Below are 24,010 nucleotides of genomic sequence, written 5' to 3'. Positions count from 1 at the left end.
ACGATCTATTTAAGACATCTGGTCCTACATTGCCGGGGCAACCTACATGCTTTACACATATGCTTTCTGTTGGTAACAACGCATATTATCTTGCTGCCGTTTTTATGACAGTAGCAACACGATGGCCACCTGCCCCTCTCAATTAAGGCCGTGCCTGAAGGCAGTCTGGTACCCACACGCAACGTCCTCTTTACCGTGGAAAACACGGACACTGCAGTACCGTGGCTCACCGGATGGTTTCAGGTGAGCCTTGTGTGGACTTTTTGCCATTTTTTACGCGCCATTTTTCAAACTTCGCGTGCTATCTTTCTGAGCCAAAAAAGAGAACAGACAATAAGTATGTTGCTGAAAATAGCTCAGTTTGATGCCATTTGAACATGCCCACATATGCTTGACCTTTCAATGATTACATGAGAATTTGTTGAGTTAGAAACCTAAATAAGACTAATTGGCTAAACTTAATTAGCAAAACATTAGTTGTGGGTACTACAGTGTACTGGGAAAATGTGCAAAGGGTGTACTTCGCTTAACGAAGGTCCTTTTTTTTTAATCTTGCTACGTGATATTTGGGACACGCTGTATATGTACACATCCAAACTGAAAAAAAGTGCGGACAGGAAGAAGCTTGAAACTACTGGGCTACGACAGTGGTGCATATGCGCATACCTTTGCACGTTCGTCTGCACAGCGCTTGCTGGCCTTCCATTACAGCACAGTTTCCCGAAATAAAAAAAAAACATGAAGTACACGTGAGTGGCATTTCAGAACCTGTATGTCATAATTCATCAATGTGAATTCCGTCGTTAGAGCACACACCGACCACCTTCTTCGGGAGTTACTAAAGTAAATTTCCATTATCGTCACGTTAGTTCCTCCAGCTATAGCATATCCAAAAACTTAATTTGACCGGAAACGCACGAAACACTCACGCACACCCCCCCCCCCCCCTCCACCAAGGCATGAAACACGTGTTTGGTGCCTGTGCGTGTGTGTGATGTGTTTGCACTCTAACGTGGCCGAAGACAGGAGACTTCGTGTTGGTATTTACCTGTTTATTTGGGCGAACCTGTGCCCGGTAAACGGAAAGTCAAATTACAGCAGCAGTCTCGCACAGATAGCAGTCTCGGACTGATAGCGGCGGACGGAGCGTCGGCCTTCGATCAACAACTGACAAGCGGCGAAGCACGTCGGCATTTATACTCTTGCCGTCGAATGTTGTGGCGTTATCGCTGGCGGTGGCGTAGGTTCCAGAACAATCTGTACCGTTCGCACAGTGGGCGTGATCTTATCGAAATGATCTACTACAGTCCGGAACCTTCTAGAAAACTGCAGGCGCGGTTTGCGCTGAGAATCGTGTGGTGTTTTGGGACGATAACAAAAACTTGGGAAATGGAACGTGGCATTGCCCCCCTCTGAAAAAAAAAGGCATCGTCCCGATGCTTTAACTAAAGATGAAAGTACAATAACAATGCAAGACAGTACAATGAATAAATTACGATACAACAATAATACAAAAAAAACACTAGTTCAGTTTGTTAACGCGCATGAAACGGCTTGAGGCGCGCGACATGGACGACTTCAGGTCGCGATCGGCGTCGTTGAGAGTTCGTGATGCCGTCGGGGACAACCTCGTAATCAAGTGGGCCGAGACGTCGAACCACCCTGTACGGTCCGAAGTACCGTCGCAGAAGCTTTTCACTTAGTCCACGTCGGCGTATCGGCGTCCACACCCAAACACGTTCACCGGGCTGGTATTCCACGAAGCGTCGTCGAAGGTTGTAACGGTGGCTGTCGGTCGTCTGTTGATTCTTGATACGGAGACGCGCAAGTTGTCGGGCTTCTTCGGCGCGTTGAAGGTACTCGCTCACATCGAGGTTTTCTTCGTCGGTGACGTTGGGTAACATGGCATCGAGCGTCGTTGCCGGGCTCCTTCCGTAGACCAATTTGTATGGAGATATCTGCGTCGTCTCCTGCACCACCGTGTTGTATGCGAAGGTCACATACGGAAGAATGGCGTCCCACGTCTTGTGTTCGACATCGACGTACATTGACAGCATGTCGGCGATCGTCTTGTTAAGCCGCTCGGTGAGGCCGTTGGTCTGTGGGTGGTACGCTGTCGTCCGGCGGTGGTTTGTTTGGCTGTATGCAAAGATCGCTTGAGTTAAGTCGGCAGTGAATGCCGTTCTTCTGTCGGTGATAAGGACCTCCGGGGCGCCATGACGTAGGACAATATTTTCGACGAGGAATTTAGCTACCTCGGATGCACTGCCTTTTGGCAGGGCTTTTGTCTCGGCGTAGCGGGTGAGGTAGTCGGTAGCTACCACGATCCACTTGTTTCCGAAAGCCGACGTCGGGAACGGCCCCAGTAGGTCCATACCAATCTGCTGGAAAGGTCGACAAGGTGGATCAATTGGCTGCAGAAGTCCCGCTGGCCTTGTCGGTGGTGTCTTGCGTCGCTGACAGTCCCGGCATGTTCTCACATAACGAGTGACGTCGGTGGTAAGACGTGGCCAGCAGTACCTTTCTTGTATCCTCGCGAGCGTGCGAGAAACACCGAGGTGCCCTGCCGTCGGATCGTCGTGAAGGGCCTCCAGGAGTTCTGGTCGCAGAGCTGAAGGCACCACAAGGAGGTACTTGGCTCGAAGCGGTGAAAAGTTTTTCTTTTGTAGAAGACCGTTTCGTAGAAAGAACGACGCAAGTGCGCGCTTGAATACCTTCGGGACTTCGGCGGTCCTGCCTTCGAGGTATTCTATTAGGGCCTTAAGTTCCGGGTCGGCCCTCTGTCGTTCAGCGAAGTCGTCGGTAGTTATCGTTCCTAAGAAGTAGTCGTCATCCGGGTCGTCGGGTAGCGGTTGGTCGACAGGCGCACGAGAGAGACAGTCGGCGTCGGAGTGTTTTTTGCCGGACTTGTAAATGACAGTAATGTCATATTCTTGAAGTCTCAGGCTCCATCGTGCGAGGCGACCTGAGGGGTCCTTCAAGGTGGCTAGCCAACACAATGCGTGGTGGTCGCTCACAACTTTGAAGGGCCTGCCGTATAGGTAGGGGCGAAATTTCGACGTAGCCCAGATGATGGCGAGGCACTCCTTTTCTGTTGTGGAATAATTTGCTTCTGCTTTGGATAGCGATCGGCTGGCGTAACTAATAACCCTTTCAAGTCCGTCAGCCCTCTGCACAAGAACGGCGCCAAGACCTACGCTGCTTGCGTCAGTATGTATTTCTGTCTCGGCGAATTCGGCGAAATTGGCAAGTAACGGAGGCGTCTGGAGGCGATGTTTAAGCTCCTGGAAAGCGTGTTCCTGCGGCGTTTCCCACTTAAACTCCACGTCGGCCTTGGTAAGGTTAGTGAGAGGATCGGCGATGCGGGCGAAGTTTTTCACGAACCGCCTATAATAGGCACACAGGCCCAGAAATCGGCGCACGGCTTTCTTGTCAGTGGGCGGCGGGAAGTCGGCGATGGCGGCTGTTTTCCGTGGGTCGGGACGAACTCCAGACTTGCTGATAACGTGCCCCAGAAACAAGAGCTCCTCATACGCAAATCTGCACTTTTCTGGCTTCAGTGTGAGTCCGGAAGTCTTGATAGCTTGAAGTACAGCTTCAAGGCGCCGAAGATGCTCGTCGAAACTCGAGGAAAACACGACGACGTCGTCCAAGTACACAAGGCAAGTCTGCCACTTCAATCCTGCCAGTACTGTATCCATAACGCGTTGAAACGTTGCAGGCGCTGAGCAAAGGCCGAAGGGCATCACCTTAAACTCGAAGAGGCCGTCCGGTGTTATAAACGCCGTCTTCTCTCGGTCTCTTTCGTCGACTTCGATTTGCCAATAGCCAGTCTTGAGGTCCATTGATGAAAAGTACTTGGCGTTATGGAGCCGATCAAGTGCGTCGTCTATTCGTGGGAGGGGATACACGTCCTTTCTTGTGATTTTGTTCAGGCGGCGATAATCGACGCAGAAACGTAGGGTCCCATCCTTTTTCTTCACTAACACCACGGGGGATGCCCACGGACTCTTGGACGGCTGGATAATGTCATCCCGCAGCATTTCATCAACTTGTCTCTTCATGGCCTCACGTTCTCGCGTCGAAACCCTGTACGGAATCTGACGGAGTGGTCTGGCATTTTCTTCGGTTATGATGCGATGTTTCGTGATTGGGGTCTGTCGAATTTTTGATGACGACGAAAAGCAATCTTCGTATTGCAGGAGCAGGGCCTTGAGCTGTTCTTGCTTATCGTTCGGAAGTCTGGGATTGACGTCGAAAGCTATGGGAGGTGCTTGGTTCCTCTGAGCAGGTTCCGCAGAATCAGCGAGGGCGAAAGCACTGGTGGCTTCGACAATTTCTTCGATGTATGCGACCGTTGTTCCTTTGTTCACATGCTTCTACTCATTGCTGAAATTCGTGAGCATAACCGTTGCTTTGCCTCCCCGCAGCTCTGCAATTCCTCTTGCGACGCAAATATTTCGGGTGACCAACAGATGCTGACTGCCTTCAACGACGCCTTCCAAGTCAGGTGATTTAGGAGCGCCGACTGAAATAATGACGCTTGAGCGAGGCGGAATGGTGACTTGTTCTTCCAGCACACTCAAGGCATGGTGTTCTGACGGCGTGCGCGGCGGTAGTGCTTCTTCTGTGGATAACGTTATCGACTTTGTTTTTAGGTTGATGACAGCACCATGGAGGCATAAGAAGTCCATGCCAAGGATGACATCTCTTGAGCAACGCTGTAGGACTACGAAGTCTGTAGGATAAATACGGCCGTCAATGGTGACTCTCGCTGTGCAGATTCCTGCAGGCGTTACGAGATGGCCTCCGGCTGTGCGGATTTCAGGGCCTTTCCAAGCTGTCCTAACTTTCCTTAACTTCGCGGCGAACGACCCACTGATGACAGAATAGTCGGCTCCAGTATCGACGAGAGCGGTCACACTGTGGCCGTCGATAAGAACGTCGAGGTCGCTAGTTCGCCGTCTCGCATTACAGTTAGGGCGTGGCGTCGGGTCACGGCTGCGTCGGCTTGTTCCGCTGCTTCCATGTTGCGTCGTCAGGCCGCCTTCAGTAAGTGAGCTTTCGCCGTCAGGGCTTTGCCTGTTTGGCGTTGTCTTCGGAAAGCTCCGTCGCGGCGTCGTCGTCGTCGGAGGATTTTCGGTAGTTCGTCGCACAGCAACCGCACCTCCACCGGTTGCTGCCCTTAGTTTCCCGGATACGGGCTAGGAGACCGGCCCCGCGTTGGGCCAGAGTACTGCCGGTGGTGCGGTGACGTGTGGCGGCTGGGCGACGGCGAACGCGAAGGGCTTCGTGGTGTCCACCGAGTTCCTGTCAGGTAGTCGGCGATGTCACGTGGTCGTTCTCCTGGCTGTGGACGCGGTGCATTGACGGCGAAGCCACGCAGTCTCATCTGTCGGTACTGGCAACGGCGGTATGTGTGTCCGGCCTCGCCACAGTGGTAGCAGAGCGGGCTATGGTCAGGGGTGCGCCAGACGTCAGTCTTCCTCGGTGCACTGCACTGGGCCGCTGGCGAACGGTATGACGTCGGTGGGGGTGGTGGCGGCGGTGGCGTCTGTCGACGGAAGTGCGATGGGGCGGCGTTTTGGCGTGGACGGGGAGGAGCGTTGTGGCGCAGTGCAGCGGCGTAGCTCATAGCTTCCGGCTCGGGCAGCGGTGCGTGGGGAATTTGAAGCGATTGCCGAACTTCTTCTCGCACAATGTCGGCAATTGAATCCACTTGAGGCTGTGCCGAAGGCAACAGCTTGCGCAGCTCTTCCCGCACGATCGCTCGGATCGTTTCACGCAGGTCTCCGGAGTTACTGGCTTGAGCAGCAGCGCAGTCTGCAGTCAGGCGACGATTATACTGTCTGGTGCGCATGTCCAGGGTCTTTTCGATAGTGGTCGCTTCGGCTACAAATTCTTGGACGGTTATCGGTGGGTTTCTCATCAGTCCCGCGAAGAGCTCCTGTTTGACCCCTCGCATGAGGAAACGAACTTTTTTTCTCCTCAGGCATGTCCGGGTCAGCGTGACGGAATAGTCGGGTCATTTCTTTTGTGAAAATGGCGACATTTTCATTTGGTAACTGAACCCGAGTCTCTAATAAAGCAGCGGCCCTCTCTTTGCGAGCGACGCTCGCGAACGTTTGCAGGAACGCGCCGCAGAAAACATCCCACGTTCGGAGCGTGGACTCCCGATTTTCAAGCCAAGTCCTTGCGGTGTCTTCCAAATAGAAAAACACACGACGCAGCTTTTCGTCATGGTCCCAGTGGTTGAGGGCGGCCACACGGTCATATGTTTCCAGCCAGGACTCCGGGTCTTCGAACGATGACCCATGGAAAATTGGTGGTTCCCTGGGTTGATGCATGACCATCGTGGGCTGGGACGCTGCGGTTGTCATTGTCGCTGCAGTCGCGGTCATGGCCTTTGTCTTCCGCGCCTTGTCTGGTAGAAGCCCGCACTCCGGTGGTAGCCCTTGCTGTCGGCGGCTTGTTCGCTGCTCCTGGTTGGCGTCGGTGTCTTCTCCGCGACGTGGGCTGGGTTCACGGCTTGACGGGGGCGTCCGGTACATGAACGAAGCAGCACCTCCACCAGATGTCACGGGGTCGTGACGTGGCCGAAGACAGGAGACTTCGTGTTGGTATTTAACTGTTTATTTGGGCGAACCTGTGCCCGGTAAACGGAAAGTCAAATTACAGCAGCAGTCTCGCACAGATAGCAGTCTCGGACTGATAGCGGCGGACGGAGCGTCGGCCTTCAATCAACAACTGACAAGCGGCGAAGCACGTCGGCATTTATACTCTTGCCGTCGAATGTTGTAGCGTTATCGCTGGCGGTGGCGTAGGTTCCAGAACAATCTGTACCGTTCGCACAGTGGGCGTAATCTTATCGAAATGATCTACTACAGTCCGGAACCTTCTAGAAAACTGCAGGCGCGGTTTGCGCTGAGAATCGTGTGGTGTTTTGGGACGATAACAAAAACTTGGGAAATGGAACGTGGCACTATTATAGCATATTCGCGTAATACATACAGCAAGGGTTGCATTTGGAGGAGTGTCACGGACGGCCATTTTTGGCGACACCGCGTCACAGCAATTAACGGGCGCCGTACTCCCCGACTGACCGTGAGAACGGCGGCGCATGAAAGGGAGCCGAGAAGTGCAGAATGAGGTGCTCTTCTTAGAACGTCGCCGCCGACGTTTGATCCTTTTGTAACTGCGGCGGCGGCTGCAAGGTCGTAGAAGGCCGCAGTATACCCCGAACAAGGATTAGACTACGAGACGCACCGGCTGAGAGCCAAACGTTTGACCGTTCCCACGGGGAAAAGCGTGGGAAACGCTCTGGTGGGCAAGCCGTATGACAACAACCCGACAAATTGTCACTCTCGCTAGTTGAGGGCCCTCTCCCAATTAAAAAGGGGTGAGGTCAAAATATTTTTGGGGCGGAGTTTCCATCAATTAAACGCGCATGATTGGACCCATGTAGAGGTCTCTTGTTTCCAAGGAAGAGAGCGAGGAGACACGAGGGGGATTTAAGCGCAGGATTTTGCCCTGCTAGGCAGACTAGTCGCTGACCAACATGGTGTAGAAACAGATCAACAAGCATCTCTTCTAGAAGTTTTTAGTGTGGCTCTGTATCGGCTGGCCACCTAAACTTAGCCGTTCGTCTAGTTGTGACGCGATATTAACGTCTGCAACGTAGACATCGGGACTTCGCCTCGAGTTAGCTCAACCTGCTCGAAGTCACCTGCAAGCACTAGCCTCCCGGAGCCACCAGCGTTGCAACACCGCCGACATCGCAGTCGTGCCAGAACTCTCTTCGACTTCTCGCATCCGATCGTCGGGGACGCAACGCTGCCGGTCATCACACGTATACCTTCACCTGTTTATATCTTCGAACTTTCTACTCCGTAGTTCTATTGTGGTTAGTTTGTGTAGCTTGTAATAGTTCTCTCTCGTAAGCTGGTTTATTGTTTTGGTTTTATATATTTTTAGTTGTATCAAGTGTTGATGTATTTTGTTAGTTGTATTGAAGTGTTGTATTATATCCCGTGTGCTGCAATATCACTAGAGTAAAGTTTGTTTTGTTTACTCACGTCTCTGATCTCTTCACTGTCTCTGCTTGCGTACGGAACGGACCAACCTGCTGTCATTCCCGTCGCCGACTTCACGCTGGCGACGCTAGAGTGGCAGCTTGTAACAAGGAGTAACACGAGACGTATGCAAAGGTTCTCCCCTTTGCACAGACCCTACTGCAGCAGACGTGGTACCCGACTACAGTGGCCACTAATGCATGGCACTACAAGGAGCTTCTGGCCAGGTACCTGCAGGAAACCTGCGGGTCCACGGCTTCTATACCGTACCAACTCCATGATTTCGGCTGCGGCGGCGCTTCTTCTGTCGAAGTAAGCATGATGACCTCTTCTTTTCAAGACGCTTGATTATTGTATCTTGAAGTCAGTACAAAAGCTTCCCTGAATTTTATTTATTGATTTGGCATACCAAAACTTGACACGGGCAAGCAAAACACCACAGCTGAAGGTTCAGGATTCATTTTGATAGTCTGGTTCATATATCTGCCCAAAGCGGACACCTTCGCTTTCTATTTTTGTCAAAGTGCTGCCGCTTCAAATAAAAAATACATCGAGCTCATCAGCACAACATCACAGGCACTGAAAAGTTTTAGCGCTGAATTTTAGGCACGAAAGAATTTGTCCGCATCATATCAGTACCATGTGTTTTTGCAATGTATGTTTTTCTGAAATTCCGGTTCATGGGCCAGCTTTTTTAGAGCTCAATGAAATTCCAAGTTTCGCATGTCTAAGTATTGTTACAAACTACTGACAAAGGCCATAGTGTTGCAGTGTTGTAAATACCACTATTTGTTTCCACGTAAACGTGCATGCTAAAACACTTAGGCGTCCCTCAACAATTTTTTCTTGTCACACTTGGATGATATAGTCTGCTGCCATCGGAGGCGCGGCCCATTTAGTCAACTTTCTGAGCAGCGACAACATAGCCGGGATTCGCCTCGTCAGCCAATACTACGGCTTCCCAATGGCGGGGTACTCTTATCCTTCGACAGAGCACAGGTGAGTAACCGCACAGTGGCGACATCAAACACAGCAGGTAAAAAGGCAAACCATCCTCTTAGAACAAACTCACCTTTTAACTACGCAGCCATTTAAACTTGAGTTTGGTCCACATGTCATTCACCTAGAGCTATTAGGGCGGGTATGGGCCACAGGAATTGCGCAAGCCCCATACGAAGTACAGCAGCAGCGAAGGAAACATCAGAGGGAGAGAGTGGAGCGAAGGAAGCCTGGGGTGGGAGAGAGCAAAGCCTAGTGAAATAAAGAGTGCCGAGGCAAGAAGTGGGAAGGAAGAGGGAGATAGGCGTTACGTAAAAACTCTGATTGGCAAAGTATAGACGAAGAAGCAAATGAGGAGATCACATAAATAAAAATAACTAAAATTTCTCGGCGAGACGGGAATTTTTTCTTCATTTCTATTTTTAAGTCCCTGCTGCAAAATGCCGACATCTCCGAACAACATAGATAGGTAACAATTTAATGAAGCCTACACAGACGATTGCGATCCAAAAGTATAGTGTAAGTGCGCCACACGGTGGTATTCGCATAATACACATTGCAATACAGAACAACAAAACCAAATAAACTACATAAATAAACTGATTAAAGCATCTAGCCGAACTTGATACCTGCCTCAAATGTGCGGGACGCACAGGTAATGATGTGCGTTGTTCGCACGTTCGTCGTGCGACACGCACAGGTAACTACACTAGTCCTTGCAACAAGTGCGTGTCGTTCAAAAAATTACTTTTAATACATATTGAATCCCGACATTACGCCAGCTTTTTATACATATGAATTGGCTGCAGGAGCGGAACATGATTGTAGAACATAGGTCACTCGCAAGCATAAGCATGTGCAGGGTTACCATCGAGAGGGAGGGTGCGGAGTGTTGCGAAGGCTCGTAACAACGCGCCCTCCCCAATGGGGCAAACTTTGCACTACCCCCTCCCCCCCCCCCCCCCCCGCCCTTAGGTTACTCGGGGGCGCGGTCGCCTACTCCCCGCCTTACCCACGCCTACGCTTAAAATTAAGCCATTCGTACACGAACCGCAAATAGATAGCCCACGTGTCGAGGGTACGAAAAGGCGAAACTATAGATCAACTACGCTGCGCGGAAAACAAAAGCACGAGGCAAACGTATCTTTATATATGTCTTCACGCACATTGCCCAGTGGTTTCTTTTTTCGTTGAACAAGAACGTTTGTCATAAAGATACTTCTTCATAGAAACAAAATGGCATGGCCTGCATACGCAGCACCATGACCCCTTGGGGTCAAGCAGGAGAGACGGCAGCATGCCGCCAGGTCATGCACGCGTTCCCCAGCGGGCCGGCCTCCGTGGCCAGCGACGCCTACCACGCGGCGAACTGCTGCGAACACGTCTGGGGCCAGGACCTGCGCCACCTGGTCGAAGCCCGCGCAGAGCTCCACGGCGGCATGCTCATCGTCAGGCTGCAGTCCGGCGACCCACCGGAGATCATCGTCGAGGCAAGGGAGAGCGTGCTAGGCTGAAGCGAGTACTTCGTTCGTTTTAGTGGGATTTTCGCAGCCGTTATAACTGTCAAGCACGAAATGACCAAACTTGAATATCGCTGAGTGCTCGACATTTCCGTGCTGACCACACTTGTAGACAAAAGAACCGTCGCATGAAAGCTTCCCTTTAAAATCGTCATCTACAGTTTCTGCTCAGTTTTCGTTCATCACACGAGTAACAGGAGGCAGCACAAATAGAAACTGAAGCACAAGTTGAAGTTGCGTCTAATTAACTTAACTACCAGCACAAGTTCTAGTTGCGTAAGCAGTGTTCGGATAGACTGCATTGTTTAGCAAACATTTCACATTATAGCCCGTGTCCTAGTATAGAACTTAGTAGCCTTACTCCTTTCAAGGTGAACTACCAAGGCTAGTAGACAGTTGTACTGTCCTGCTTTCTTCCTTCGACAATTGTGTGGTACGGTTACTAGTATAGCACCAACTCTATACGGCGTGATGAAGTACAAATAATGTTTGTCGGTATGACGTCATAAGTTTTGGTGCTGTAGTTGCCACTATAACAAGCTTTTGTTCCACTCATTTTCATTTTTTTCATGCCTTGCATACAGGAAAAAAATTAGAGTTGCCATATTTTCTACTTGCAGTAATAGGGCATTGTCACCCATATACCCACGTAAGACGAAGTGTATTCTTATCAGAAAAAAAAATCTAGCCAATAAATAACGAACACTTAAAACGAAGGAGAGTTTTTTTTTATTTATTGGCTAGATTTTTTATGGTGCAATGCACCAACTAGCCCAACAACGAGTGTTATTAGTGTGTTCCTATTAATCATAACACGTTCCCTGGTAGTAACGCAATATTACGCGAGAAAAAAGGGAAGGAACGCTTGCATATTGAAACAAATCTGCCTTTTCTCAGAAACGATTAGCGCTCGTTCGCGACCTTCTCAAACGCGGCCAGAAGACATGAACAGGCGTTACACGCAATTGAGCAAGCATTCATCAGATTTTAAGCGGTTCCCACAACAGTTTTTCGTCTGAGTTCAGCAGCGATGGAGTGTGTGTGGTGCTGAATAGTTGGATGAACGCAACAAGACTTACCGAAATTCGCGCACGGTAACGATGTTATTTGTCTGGAGAACCGGCGAAAAGCGGGCTAGCTGACACATAGCTTTAAATTTTAGAAAAGCTCACGGGAACAAATCCCGGCTGCAGCGGCTGCATTTTTGATGGAGGCGATAATGTTTCAGGTCTGTGTGCTTATGTGCACATTAAAGAATCACAGGTGGTCGAAATTTTCTCAGCCCTCCACTACGGTGTGTCCCATAATCATATGGTGGTTTTGGGACGTTAAATCTCCGATATTATCATTAAAATTGGAAAAAAAAAAACGCAAAGACGGGACGCAGGAAGGTGACATGAAGACGGGTGCCTTTAAGGGCACCTTGGCAAAATGACGGCAGGTGCACCGTTCTGTAACCATTCTAAAAATTTCACAATTAGAAACACAATTTCTTTTGTACACAAGTATAAAATGTGCTTTTGTAACTTTAAGCACGTAATAGTGTGGCCTATCTGGGACCATATGAATATTACATGCGACTTCTCGTGTCAAGTCAATGAAAATGCTCGGCCACAGTTAGAGCATACTACTATCATTCCTTACACGTGATGAAGCTATATGAAGTGTCACTTCCGATCCCGAAAATAGCCGCTGCGTATTGATCTAGCCGGAAGACAATGTGGTTTCTCTGTTGAAATAAAATTTTGGCAGTTTTGCGCTGCCATGCACTCGCACAGCGACATCGGTGCATTCCACAATTTGAGGACAAGCGACCAAAAATACACGCTCAATTTTTTGTCGCAGGGAACCTTTTATGGACTCAATGTTGTACATTGATGCCCGCAGCTCTCGTGGATAGCTCACTCCCCAAACATATCTCAACCATATGTCTCACTCTTCCTGTTCTTTTCTCTGTATAGGTCTTGGAGATACTTGGGAGGTACTATTCGGTGACGGTGAACTCGCTGGGTTTTCGCGAGCTGCCACCCTATGTGCGCCTGATGCATGGCGACGGCATGACGTTGGAGATGGCAGAAGCCGTGCTGGCTAATGCCAAAGCAAACCAGTGGAGCGCCCAAAATGTGCTTCTGGCCAGCGACGGCACACTCATGCGCGAACCACGAGGACCAGCGCAGCGCTTTGCCTTCCAGTGCAGTGCAGCCACCGTGCGTGGAGAAGAGGTGATCCTCGGCGGCTTCACTGAGCATGCGAATGAGGCAGTGCGAGTCCTTCGCATTGTAGAAAGTACAGGGCTTACAGAGAAATTCCTCATAAGGCATTTGCCAACAGCATGACATCAAATTATATATGGCGCCATACTGATCTAACAACGGAGAAAAAGAATATTAGAAGAGAGTACCCTTTACCCACAGCCGCTACCTCCTCGTGCGCATGGTGAAATTTCCATCATAAACGTGTTTCTCTTCATTTGTTTTTCATCGTGTTATTGAAGAGAAAAAAAGAAATAAAGCTTCGCAGGAAGTGGCCCTAAAATCCAGAAGCCAAGCGCCCCCGACTTTGTACGAATCGCATCCTTCTCATGCTCCATATTCATGATAGAACTACCAACATGCTCATGCTTCTCTTTTTTTTTTTTGCGGAGATTGTCATGTGAGGGATCCACCTATTTTTCTTCTCTTTATTCACTCATTGCAGATAGCATTGCAGACATTCTAGTTGGATTAGTAACGTGATTCTCCAGCCCTCAAGTGCGATGGGGCGGAGTGGCACATAGGAACATTCCCCACTCTTTTTTTGTATTAGATTCGTATTCAAAGCTTGAATACTCAAACAGGATTACTTTTTTATTCACTTTTATTGCCTGAATACTACGTGCATCTAGCTGGATATATTTATAATGAACACTGATACAGTTAATTATTGGTTACAGTGAACTAAATACCAACTTCATTTCGTCACGCTTCTTTTTAGTGACACTTGTTCTTTTTATAACAAAACCGAGAACGAAAAAGCTACCGCGGCAACAGCTGTATCGAAGAAATATTTGATTCTAGTGTGACTCGAATTGCAAAGGTAGCATTAAAAGTAAACTATCAAAAGGATTTACAACAAGTTTCAATTTCCAAAAGTTACGAAAATCTTGGTCATGGAGAGCAAAAAATGATAAAAGTAACAGTAATAAATAAAAAAGTCACAACTTTGCCGCAAAGGCGAAGCAATGAACACGTTAGCAGCAAATTGGAAGGTCACGCGCAGAATGGCAAGCAGATCGAATCGTGCCCCGCGTTCCACACGCACAAATCATGCACAAATATACTCACAGGTACATATGAACGGGAATAAGTGTCTGAGCTGTTACTTCGCTGTGTCTGAAAAGCGCGTCCTTTTCGCAAACGGAGACTGTGCAACGAGTGCAGTGACCGTTGTGCCCCCAGTAACTACAACAGAATCGTTCCGGTGAAAGCACAAGGCGTACACTTGGCCCCAGCGCGGGATAAGCGAGCGCACGCGAGAGCGTCCCATCTCCGCAGAGCAAAGTACGCGTGGGAGATGAGAACGCGCGCCGCCGCGTCGTGACGGTCCGACGACGCGCGCTCATTGCGTCATCTCGCTGGTAATGCTGAAAACATGATACCCTCCCCCTCCCAGATGCCCGTCACCAGCGGGAAAAGGTAGATATAAATAGCTTGCCGTTGGAGCGTTGAGGCACGTGCTCCTCCATGGCTCAGTGATAAACGCCTCGCGCTCACGTCTCAGAGGACCCAAAATTGCTTCCGCGCGCCCTAGTCTTTTTCATGAATTTTTTAATTTTTGCGTTTTCACACACACACACACACACACACACACACACACACACATATATATATATATATATATATATATATATATATATATATATATGCTCACGGCTGGTTCATGTATAGGACTGGTTATTTTTTCACCCACTTTTCTTTCTTATTTACATTCCATTGGTTCTAATAAGTTCCCCTGTACATTCCTTGGCATTACTGTCTGTTAGATCTCATTAATATTGTGTCAAAACACGGAAAAACGAGCCCTTAGGTATACACTTCCTTCCCAGTGTGCGTGCGTGTGTGTGTGTGTGTGTGCGCGCGTGCGTGTGTGTGTGTGTGTGACGCTATGATGACTGGGTGATGTGGCCTGGCTCATACCCCATGTTTATTCTAAAAGCACTTCTTCCTCATCTGCTTCTACCAACCGTCGCTACCTTCTTACGTCACGATTACCCCTCCCCCCAAAAGAATGCGCGAGCTACAATCTAGAAAGCATGAACAAATGGAGTCTTATAATAAAAAATAACGCTAGAAAATGCAGTAGTTCCATGCCACACGGCGGTTCAATGCACTTGCACAAAATGTTCACAGGAAAGGCAGTCCGGTGATATCTACGAGACCTCAGGTGGGCGAGGTTGGCTGTTGCGTTCTGGAGAGCATAACCATGCCTTCAGCGTTAAAAATGATGATGGCACAACCTGGTTAGTATTGAGGAACGAACAAGGTTGGGACTCCTTGTAGCGTTGGCAGGTCAGATGTCTCATGCGTTGGAATCTGAGTCGTGGCTGCGACAGACGCTTTGTTTCTAAAATGCGTGCTTGTTGACGGATTGTGACGGCGTGATGCCTGCGGGCTGGCGGTATGCAAGAAGTGCTTCTGCATCCTTCTTGGCATTTTCCGTGGTGTTGCGGTCTGTGTAACTGCAGGCGCAGGGAGCGTCTCTGGCGACTTTCCTCTGTGCGGGAAAATTTGACGTCTTGGAATACTTTTTGGGTTAGAGATCTTATTTTCCGCTGTTCTTCAATTGGTGAGTGTGCTTCCGTTGAATTTCGTGTTCGTCGATGCCTTCGTTGCAGCCTATTTTGTTGTCGCATGAGGTTGCGCGCTTGGCTATGCTTGCTTTGCTGATGCTGCTCAGGAGATGGCTGTAGTGGCAAGCCTCCCGGAATGGGACATTCATTTACTTTGAGGTTTGACGCGTCCTGTAGACAGCTGATGCATGGTGAACAGGTTTCTTGCTTATCAGGCATGGTTGGTGGTGCGACATCATCGCTAGCCTGCTCTTCAGAGGCTTCTGTGACGTGGTTGATTACGGACGCTTCTGAAAGACAACTGTGTACGAGGTTTGATGTATGATTTGCTTCTGAATTGGTTCGATTCTTGGATTGGTGACCACTGCATGAGGGTACCACATGTGACGTCGCATCACCAGGTTGAAAATGCAAATTTTGGCAAGTCTGCGGTGCCGTGGAAATGAACTCTCGCGACAAAAAACATTCAGAGTTGACAGATAGTTCATCAGGGGCTTCTTCTTCGCGGCTCACTATGAGTGGTTCTTGGGCCTGGTAGCATGCGACGTTCGATGCGTCTGAGCTTTCTGTGTTTGGAGTTTCTGGTGGCTGCGCACTGGACGGCAACACCGCAACAGGGGTAGTTCGGTAAGGTTTGAGTTGTGAATGGCCCTCTTTCTGTGCAACTAACGATGCGAGCTGTTCTGGCGCATGAATCTGGGTGGTAAGTCTAGGGCTTGGCGTAGCATCGTCCGAGCTCCGCAGCTCTATCCCGACCATTGTGAGCGTGCTAGATGTGAGATGGACATTGTGAGTCACGAAAGAGGCAAGCGATGGAAAACCAGGAGGCGGGCCAAGTCTGCGAGATGGGGAGTAAGCTGCTCCAATGCGTGAAGACTGATTTTCACTCTTTGAGTCATCTTGGCGTTGTTTGGTATTTTCCCCCAGGGGTCAGCTGGTCTACCATGAACAAGGCGTCCTTATGACACGAATAGTGACCGTTAGGAGCCTTTGAAGAGCTGCGTCGTAGAAAACCAGGTGGTGGACCATGTATGCGAGACGAAGCATGAAAGGCATCAGTAGGGTGAGCGACGTCTCGTGTCGTATGTTGGTGCCACGACTTTGGAAATGCCGACTTTCGTGCACAAGGGAGCTGCGCTTGACGGTTGGGTTTTTCCCAATATATGCATGGCCTTCTGTAAGTAAACGCATGTGCCACTTCGTCTTGAGGCACTTGTCGATTCGCGCTGGACTTTCGAATGCTTGAGGACTGCTTAGGAAATTGACGATAGTGTGCAGTTGTCTCTAGATCGTTGGCAATGACTAAGTCTTGGTCATAGTCATTAAAAGGGGTAATCATCTCCTCTTTGATTTTTGCCATGACTCGTCGTTCTCGAATATATGGGTTAGGTAAAATTTCAATGCTTCACTGGTGACGTAGTCGCTGAAGTTCGTAACCATCTCCCGTTCCGACCAAGATGCAGCGGTAACGTGGAGCTCGAACACGTCGAACCAGTCTTGTACGGGACCATCGTCCGCTGATCCGGTGTACTTAGGAATGTCAAGGTCGTCTGATGCTGCTGTCATGATGCTTGGTGGTCTTGGTGGTCCGCGTTCTTCTGTGGTCCGCGTTCGGTCACTGCGTCTCGCTGAGGTCTTCGATGATGATGGCCGGGCGATGAAGTGGTCGCGAGGTCTTCATCCTGTCGACTTGTGTGATGCTATGATGACTGGGTGACGTAACCTGGCTCATACCCCATGTTTATTCTAAAAGCAATTCTTCCTCATCTGCTTCTACCAACCGTCGCTACCTTCTTACGTCACACACACACACACACATATATATATATATATATATATATATATATATATATATATATATATATATATATATATATATATATATATTGCCGCGCGCTTGATCTGCCAGCGCAAAAGAGGCAGACGAAGTGGCAGTTCCCCTCGTGCCATTGTTCTGTTTTTGGCTGTGCTGAGCCGACCGCTCTTCGGACTTTTGTGAGGACGCCTTAAAAACGTCTCCTGTCTCTTTAACGTGACATTTTAATGGTGGAGGTGCTGGGTAACCTCACCTATGCAACAGACTCCTTCTAGCAGCCGGAACGTGACCCAAAACCCAGAGCTTACGCCGGTACACCGTTTCAGTCGGAGGATTCGAGGACTGTCCCCCGAGTTTGTGCCTCACAGTACAAGTACGTCGACTGGTATGGAGAATACTGTTGCTGTCACCGCTTCCCCTACCGCTGGAGCCGCCGCTGCTCCAACCGCTGCACCCGCAGCTGCACCCACTCATTACACGCTACAAAAACCACGTGTTCCGAGTCCCTTTCGTGGTGGCCTCTATGAAGATGTGGAAGATTGGCTGGCTGAGTACGAGTACGTAGCGGATTTCAACGGGTGGGACGAAGTAGCGAAGCTCAAGAATGTGTACTTTAGTCTTCTGGATGGTGCTCGCACATGGTTCCAGAACCGCAAGGGCCTCCTAACGTCGTGGCATGAGTTCTGTCACAGGCTCCGCGAAACGTACTCGAGTCTCGATCGTCGAGAGCGCGCTGAAAGGGCCCTCCAGTCCCGCATGCAGATGCCTAATGAAGGTGTGGCTACATACGTGGAGGATATGGTTCATCTGTTCACTCGCGCCGATCCAACCATGCCGGAAGACAAGAAGCTGCGACACTTGATGCGAGGTGTGAAAGAGCAGCTCTTCGCTGGACTCATTCGTAGTCCGCCTAGAACGGTCGCGGAGTTCCTCACTGAAGCCGTCGCCATGGAAAAGGCGCTGCAGCAGCGGAACCAGTACGATCGGCAAGTGAATGCTACCTATACCACCGGGCTAGGCTCGTTCCCGACCGACGTGGGAGCGCTTCGCGAGCTGATACGTTCGGTTGTTCGCGACGAGCTACAACAGCTGCAACAGCTGAACCAGGCGCAGCAGCAGCCTTCCACGAATTGCATCGCCACCATCATACGTGACGAAGTTCAGCATGCGCTCGGCACACCTCGCCGCGAGACACCAACGCAGGTTGCTGCACCACTTCAGGCGTTCGCAACTTCAAGTGAACCTCTAGGGGTGACCTACGCAGACGTATTGAGACGCACCGTTCCGTCGTCCACGACACCATCCCCAGTGAGTGGTTTCCAGCGCACCCCTTATACCGACACGTTCGAACACAACGCACCTGCACCAGTCCCACTACCAGCCGCAACCCCGTACGCCACACTGCAGTCCGCACAGGTGGTCCCTTATTTTGCAGACACTCGACCCGTCATGCGTAAATCCGACATATGGCGCATGCCCGACCGACGACCGCTTTGCTACCACTGCGGTGAAGCGGGTCACCTCTACCGAGACTGCCAGTACCGCCGACTTGGGCTGCAGGGTTTTCCTGCCAATTCACCCCGCCCCCGGTTTGGACAGAGACCACCAGAAATTGAAGATTTTATCGCTCGGCAGAACGTCCCACTCAGGCGTCAGTCGCGCTCACCGTCACCGCGGTCGTCATCTTATTCAGGCAACGGAAATCGAAGGCCGCAAGGACGGTCTCCGAGCCCTCGCCTGGAAAACTAACGCCAGCGACCTTTCGAGGCGAGGCCGCTGATTCTCGACGTGATGAAGACCTCGCCCTCCAATCGACGCGACATCGGACCAACGGAAATTCGACTACGCCGGCGCCTGTATCCCAGCTGAGCGACTTTTCAATGGACATACCTGTGCTGCTCGACGGTCGCAATTTAACTGCCTTAATAGACACTGGTGCTGACTACTCGATTATTAACAGAACAATGGCACGAGGGGAACTGCCACTTCGTCTGCCTCTTTTGCGCTGGCAGATCAAGCGCGCGGCAATATATATATATATATATATATATATATATATATATATATATATATATATATATATATATATATATATATATATATATATACCAAAAACAAAAGTGATGCTGGGTCCGGGAAATATTATTCGTATAGGAAAGAAGACGCACGTACGAAGTTATTTTATTTGACGTTTCGGCCGTGGGTCCGGCCTTCATCAGAATCATCAGAATTCTGATGAAGGCCGGACCCACGGCCGAAACGTCATATAAAATAACTTCGTACGAGCGTCTTCTTTCCTATATGAATATATATATATATATATATATATATATATATATATATATATGAGAACGTGTTTCGTGTTTCCGTGTTTGAAGCCCTAGAGTCTGCCCTTCATCAGGATCCTGATGAAGGCCACACTCTAGGCCGAAACGTCGAAATAAACCACGTTGTGACCGCTCACGGAAGATCTACTTGACTATATATATATATATATATATATATATATATATATATATATATATATACTGCGACGCCTACGTTGACGCCGGCAGCAAAATCCAGCCGAGAGTGACTATTTAGTGTCTCAGATTTTTCGAGAGCGCGATTGCTTCTTTTTTACAAACAATTTATATATATTGTCTTCTAACGGATATCAGAGACAACGAGCTAAGTTATTGTCCCTATGCTACATTTAGGTGCAAAGCACTTCAATGGCCTGGTCAGTCTTCTGTCGGCATCGCTTGGGGCAACCCTCCATGCGTAGCATACTGAGAGTGCGCTCGCTCCAAGGAGTAGCCTCCCGCTTGTTTTTCGAGAACCTTGACGATGATAGCCGAGCGTCCTCAGCGAAAAAATAACCAGTGCTCCGGGTATAACGCAGGCGATATGACATATAAAAATAGAAAAAGAAAATAGGAAGCAAATGCAAAACAGGGAGAAAAGAGAAAAAATATGAAAAGCAGAAAGCGAGAGAGAAAGAAATAGAACGGATGGAGGAATTAAAAATAAAGAGCTGAAAAAATACATAAAATGTAATAGAAGAGAGGAAGAAAGAAAGGAGGAAAGAAAAAGAAAACTGAAGAGAAAGAACCAAGGCTGCCAAGCTCCGCACTTACTTCAGCTTGGCATCCTTATAAGCAGAAGCTGCCTTTTATTTTTTTTTGTAAAGTTCCAATTGTCTCTGTATTTATCTTGACTATCATCTTGACATCTGCAGTACCATAAATTATTATATGATAGAGAAAACAAGCAAGTGTACGCATGAACAGGGCTTGTTCAATGTTTACTCAAAGGGGTGACCCCAGTATACCTGGGCTTCTTCATGTGTGTGCATGTGTGTCAGGTGTATACGCATGTACTGTTGTACTGTGCATGCAGGAGTGCAATTTGTGTTTGTGGCTTATGCGGTCACTTCTTTTTATCCAGTACATGCCCTTTGAATACAGCCGACCACTTAACCATGGTGCACTACAGAAGTGCAAACAGACACCAATAACCACAAGCGTGATTTTCCTCTATTGTTTTTTGTGTGCCCCCTCACTGTCCTTATTGCTAGATGCATGCCATAAAGCCCATGACAAACCTAAGTGACCTGTAATTTTTATCTTTTAAGAATGCGCTCTCTTGCTTCCCTACAGTATCCATGAATATTTATGCAGTGTCTAATTTCTGGTATTTTGCTAAAGTTTGGTTGAAAAATAGCATCTTTATCTGTGTAACAGAAAGAAGTACACAGGAACCCAATGACTGACACTAAATTGAGTTCCAAGAAAGGGAGACTGACTTTACAGCATTCCGGCAGTGGGTACATCACAGTAGAACACGGCCAGGGAAACCCTGAAGAGGTGAGGAATATCAGCCCAGCAATTTATGTATATATATAGGCCAAAAGCAAATGTAGCATTTTGTTACAGAGCTACTTTTGCTTTCGTCCCTGTATAGTTGTTAATAATAATAATAAAGATATTATATTATGTGGAGGTTTAACACCCCCAAAACCACCATATGATTATGAGAGAATCTGTAGTGCATGGCTCCGGAAATTTCAACCACCTGGGGTTCCTTCACGTGCACCCAAATCTGAGCACACGGTCTTATCTCTGTACAGTTACCCACCCACCAGCATTACCACATATGATCATAGCTGGGCGCGAGGGGAAGGGGGGGCTGCCTTTCTCTCCCACCAAATTTTGATGTAGGGGGTGTCTTATACTGAAAAAAAATAATGAAAGTTTTTTTCAAAGAATCACAGGCTTCAACATGCGTATCCCCTCTGCCCTCCTTCCCCCCCTACAAACACATCTTGCTGGGTAGAGGCCCGTGATCAATAAAAAGCAAAGTATGAATCACCAGCACAATTAATCTCCTATTCCTTTAAACATAAAGAAACTATCACTCCCTTTGTAAATTAAATAGTAGAAAATTAAGATGTCTTTTTAGAAACACATGTGTAAAGGGCTCCCTTATTCGGTGATAGGAAGAAAGAAAGAATATCTGCTGCTCATGTGCACTGAATTTCCTTCTATAAGTCACCAACTTCACATTTCACAACACTTGTTCCATTCATGTTGCTGTTATTTTTGTACTTGTTCCTTTGCAATTATAAACTTTTAATGCTTTTCTACCTGTAAGTTCCCTTGAACAGAGAAAACTTATCATTGATCTCTTGGTGCAATGCTACAAAATATCTTGTATTTACCTTTACTTCAACTCATGTAGTTTGTCCTTGAAATGGTTCTCTGATATGCCTTAGTTGGAACATAAAAAATGCCAATGCAATAGCTTGCAAATGAAATTTGCAGAAAGTGCAGCTGGCATTAGTTCAAATCCATGTTAATGCAGCACACCAATGCAGTGTGAAAATGGCTGGACTATAACAAAGCTATGTGTTTAGAACATATTTCTAATGAAAGTACAGTACTACTGAAGTTGACATTGAATGTCAATGCCTTCTTCTTTATCCACGTTTATGTCCTGTTGTTCTCTATTGTTGACCAAATTCTGTACAGTAATAAGGAAACATCTCATACAATTCCTGAATGTGTTAAAACTATCAAAAAACCTCAGATTGTCTCTCTTCTTTCAGGATTGTCTTATCCATGTATTCAAGGATGGCAATCTCCTTGTGGAGCAGGCATTTGAAGACATCCGAAGACGCTCCCAAGAGCCTTTAGGCCACTTGCTCAGTACATAGAATCACACACACTGTACGGCTCATCCTATATATCTGTGCAGCTCTGAAAATGAGGTATGCACACCAATGATGTCTTCCCAAGTGGCACTGTATGTGTCACGAGTGTGGCGCCATTGAGTCAAATATGGTCTACATGAGTTCAACCCAGTGGCGTACCAACTCTTTCGCGAGTGGGGGGGGGGGCAAACCTCCCTCACCCATCTGTGGAGATTATATATATCAGGAGAAAACTTCATTGACGTGCTCGCACTTTGATATCAATTTGTATACACAGAGGCGACACGATTCGCTTTCTTAGATACCATGAAGTTCAATCACACTATAACAGGCTAATAAATTGCGCCCTTAGCCCAATTTCTGCGTCCAAACCGATTCCTCAGGCTCATCGGCTCGCAATAGTTTCGACAGAGCAGCCGTGACGATATATCCTTTTTGAAGAAAATTATTTTCCAGAAGCAGCAGATGCTTAGACCTGTTTTTAAAGTTTGTTTGTTCCTATCTGTAACTTCATAAACAGTAGTAACAGCAGAATAAAAGCATGAACAAGTGATGTAATAATATAGGGCCCCTGTTCAGCGTTTGCCTCCTCTGCAATACTACAGCACAAGACGCGAAGGCGTAGCATCAACGACCCGCACTGCAAAGAGCCCCGAAGAAAAAACAACACAGAAGAAATTTTGGCAAAGTTTCACAATGTTGTAACACTGCTTCATAACACTTTTATTCTTGCGTAAGAACATAATTGAGTGATTACTGTTGTCATGCAAAACTTCACCTTACTTATTCGTTTTCCCAGCGTGCAGCTAGAGTGATCACTATTAAAAGAGCAGGGGGGGGGGGTGCTCAGCTTCCTTAACTTTTCTCACTGGGGGACTCGTGCCCCACTTGCCCCCCGCTGATTTGCCTATGGTTCAACTTCTTTCGTGCCTTGCTTTCAGAAAGTTTTGAACTTGGATGCAGTCTACACGCAAAGGTTTCTTTTACATTCTTACGAATGGATCATGAAAGCCGAGCAATATTCAATTTCATGTAATTATCAAACAAAAAAGTTACTAGGGTCCAGAGTCAGTGCGGCCCCTTGCCATAAAAATCTAGATTGGACAGTGCTACTGGCATGTTGAAAATATCAGTAGTTGCATCATGTTTGCTAACCATCAGGTACATGTGCAATCTGTTAAAATTGTCTATAGGGAGGTGAGACACTTACAAGCCCTAAAGCTCTCTCAAGGTTTCTTCAAGGGAGATGCAGGTGCGAAATTACCCGATTTTCGCGCACACGGCACTTTGCTCTGTGGCATCGCTGCCTCTTGAAATTTTTCGGGCCTGTAAGCCTAACTCTCTTCCCCCAGAGCCCGATTCGGCAGCACTGCATTCTCGCTAAATATACAACAAATCATTTCTCGACTGCATTAGAGCATGGCGAGGAGGCCTTCAAAGTCACGTGGTATGATAGAAGCACTGCCACCGGTCGCAAGCATTCCGCCGCACAGCCTTGAGCGAGCGCTCTTTCTTCATTCTCCTCCTTTTGCTCAGACATCGACAAACACAACCGCCTGAGTTACTTTTTCTCTGCCATGG

At 48.2% G+C, this 24,010-nt stretch overlaps 1 protein-coding gene across 1 annotated transcript in view; it reads left to right on the top strand.

Annotated features, from left to right (window-relative positions):
• The window catches only part of LOC119174016 (nicotinamide phosphoribosyltransferase), a 37,720-nt gene extending 15,276 nt beyond the window's left edge, over positions 1-22,444 (top strand). The window contains exons 4-10 of the mRNA XM_075894847.1: positions 115-243; positions 8,226-8,384; positions 8,941-9,071; positions 10,330-10,561; positions 12,553-12,813; positions 20,961-21,083; positions 22,325-22,444. Coding sequence (XP_075750962.1) covers positions 115-243; positions 8,226-8,384; positions 8,941-9,071; positions 10,330-10,561; positions 12,553-12,813; positions 20,961-21,083; positions 22,325-22,432 — 1,143 coding nt within the window. The 3' untranslated portion in view covers positions 22,433-22,444. The remainder of the gene's footprint in view (positions 1-114; positions 244-8,225; positions 8,385-8,940; positions 9,072-10,329; positions 10,562-12,552; positions 12,814-20,960; positions 21,084-22,324) is intronic.
• The last annotated feature ends 1,566 nt before the right edge of the window (positions 22,445-24,010 follow it).

Source organism: Rhipicephalus microplus, chromosome 5 (assembly GCF_043290135.1).
Source record: "Rhipicephalus microplus isolate Deutch F79 chromosome 5, USDA_Rmic, whole genome shotgun sequence".
NCBI lineage: Eukaryota > Metazoa > Arthropoda > Arachnida > Ixodida > Ixodidae > Rhipicephalus > Rhipicephalus microplus.
Note: the sequence above shows the minus strand (reverse complement) of the source record. Positions and strands in the feature narration are given on the sequence as shown.